General features: G+C 39.8%; 1 protein-coding gene across 1 annotated transcript in view; it reads right to left on the reverse strand.

Moving 5' to 3' along the window:
• The window catches only part of MEI1 (meiotic double-stranded break formation protein 1), a 60,961-nt gene that overhangs the window by 41,359 nt on the left and 17,421 nt on the right, over positions 1 to 2,181 (reverse strand). The window contains exon 12 of the mRNA XM_006917371.2: positions 730 to 835. Within this exon, the coding sequence (XP_006917433.1) occupies positions 730 to 835 (106 nt within the window). The remainder of the gene's footprint in view (positions 1 to 729; positions 836 to 2,181) is intronic.

The following is a 2,181-nucleotide window of genomic DNA, read 5'->3' on the forward strand; positions in this document are numbered from 1 at the left end:
CACTTTCCAAGGGATCTTGGTTATAGCCTCGCAAATCTAGCCATCTAATAACTCCTCTAAACGTGGTAGAAAGGAAAACCTTAACCATCTGTGTCCCTGTGAACTGCAGGACTGGCTCTTGTTTTATATGCAGAAAGCTGTCACACACTGGTGGACATTTGCCTAACTGTATGTAATGCCCATGTTAGCTGCTTCAAAACACACAAAAATCCTCATCCCATCAACTGTGATGAACTTAGTTTCCAAAGTTAATCTTAAAAGACATAATCAGTATTCACATTAACAGCATCTTTTCTGATATTTCAAGTACATGGACCATTAAAAGCCAACAATTACAACACATTGCATGTTGGTCATATTCTTTCTAAGATTCTAGTCAATCCAACCTTAAATAATTCTGTGAGCATGCTTACAATACCTGCTTGGATAATATAAAAGACAAGTGTGTAGTAGGTTTGGGTACAAGCTCTCTGAAATTTACTATCCAAAATCAAGTACTTGCCACTTTTGGATCGTAGAGAAAAATTATTTAACCCTTGTGGCTTCAGTTTTCTAATCTCTAAAAATGAGGATAGCTATTATTAAGCCTCACAGCTCTACGGTTAGGAAAAAAAATAACATCTCATTGTAGGTATGTGGTGGGCATGAGAAAAAGTTATAAACTGTCATACAAAGGTAAAGCTTCTAAAAACACATTACAGCATGACCTCCAGATGGCAGTGCACTAACCAAGGACCTCCGGTTTAGTGGAGTCTGGGAAATATCGTGCAGCATGGCTTCAAGCAAGGCCCGCAGTTCCCCGTACTGCACAGGTGGAGCACTCTGGTGGTCCTTCCTGCATCCAGAGAGACAAAGGCAGGCTTAGGGCAAGATAAGGTACTCCAAGATACCCTCAGGTTCTGGGGCATGGCGGGGCAATGCAGTTGATGGGAACCTGTGGTTGATCAGACCCAGATCAGGTCCAGGATCTGCTGATAAAAATCCTTGCTCCAATACTTGTCTAGCTGCATAACTCTGTGCATGTTCCTCATTATCTCTAACACTGTTTCCTCATCTATTAAATTAGAATTAGTAGTCCTCTCCTCATAGATTATTCTAAAATCAAATTAGATGATGCATGCCACTTAGCACGATGCTTAATAGATACTAAGTCCTTATAAATGACAGCTATGAGCATTATTATTAAGGATACAGAGGGTTTTCTCACTGAGAAGGGCCTCCTGGTGAAAGAAGTCCTATCTAGAACTGAAGGTGCATCAAGAGATGTACATGGCCACTGTTCTCAAATAAGTGATAAGCTCTCTTGGGGAAGAGAGATCAAATTTGCTCTGTTACCCTGATGAGTTAAAAACTGGATGAACAGGTAAATGTTATAAGGACTCAGATTATATTTTAGCCTAAGAAAAAACTTTCTAAGAGTCAAAACTCTATAGAGGTAGAGGAGATTATCTAGGAAGTAGGCTCCCCATTCTTGGGGATTATAAGCAGAGACTGGAAACTGCTTTTGGAGAGTCAATCATTCTGAGCGTGGGGTAAATGTGGAAAGTAACACTTAGGGTCATTTTCAACCCTCATATTCTATGAACTCAGAGGAGACAAGAGTCATTGTCTAGTTTAATTGTAAACACCAAGTAGCCAGGGACTAGTTCTATTTTCTCACTTTACCTAAACAGAACTAGATGCATTGTAAATTGATGTTAAATAAAAAAGTGTTGAATGACTGACTACTTGACAGGGTATAAAGTAGCTGTATTGGTATCCTAGGAATGCTGTAATAAATTATCACAAATTATGTAGCTGAAAACAGCAGAATTTATTTTCCCATAGTTCTGGGGTCTAGAAGTCAGAAATTAAGGTGTTGGCTCCCTCTAAAGGCTCTAGGAAAGAATCCTGCCCTGCCTCAGCTTCTGATAGTTGCCAGCAAATCTTCTCATTGTTTGGTTTGTAGCTGCATCATTCCAATTTCTGCCCCTATCTTCACATGACCATCTACCTTCTGTGTGTGTCTTTATTACTATATGTTCAAATCCTCCTCTCCTTATAAGGGCACTAGTCATTGGATTTAGGAGCCCATACTGTATGATCTCATCTTTACAGGGATGTTATTCAGCCCAGTGCAGTAACTAAGGAGAAACCTATATTAACTCTCATCATTGGGCCGGTTTCGAACCCTCAGAGTTA

The sequence above is a fragment of the Pteropus alecto genome, unplaced genomic scaffold, assembly GCF_000325575.1.
Source record: "Pteropus alecto unplaced genomic scaffold, ASM32557v1 scaffold157, whole genome shotgun sequence".
NCBI lineage: Eukaryota > Metazoa > Chordata > Mammalia > Chiroptera > Pteropodidae > Pteropus > Pteropus alecto.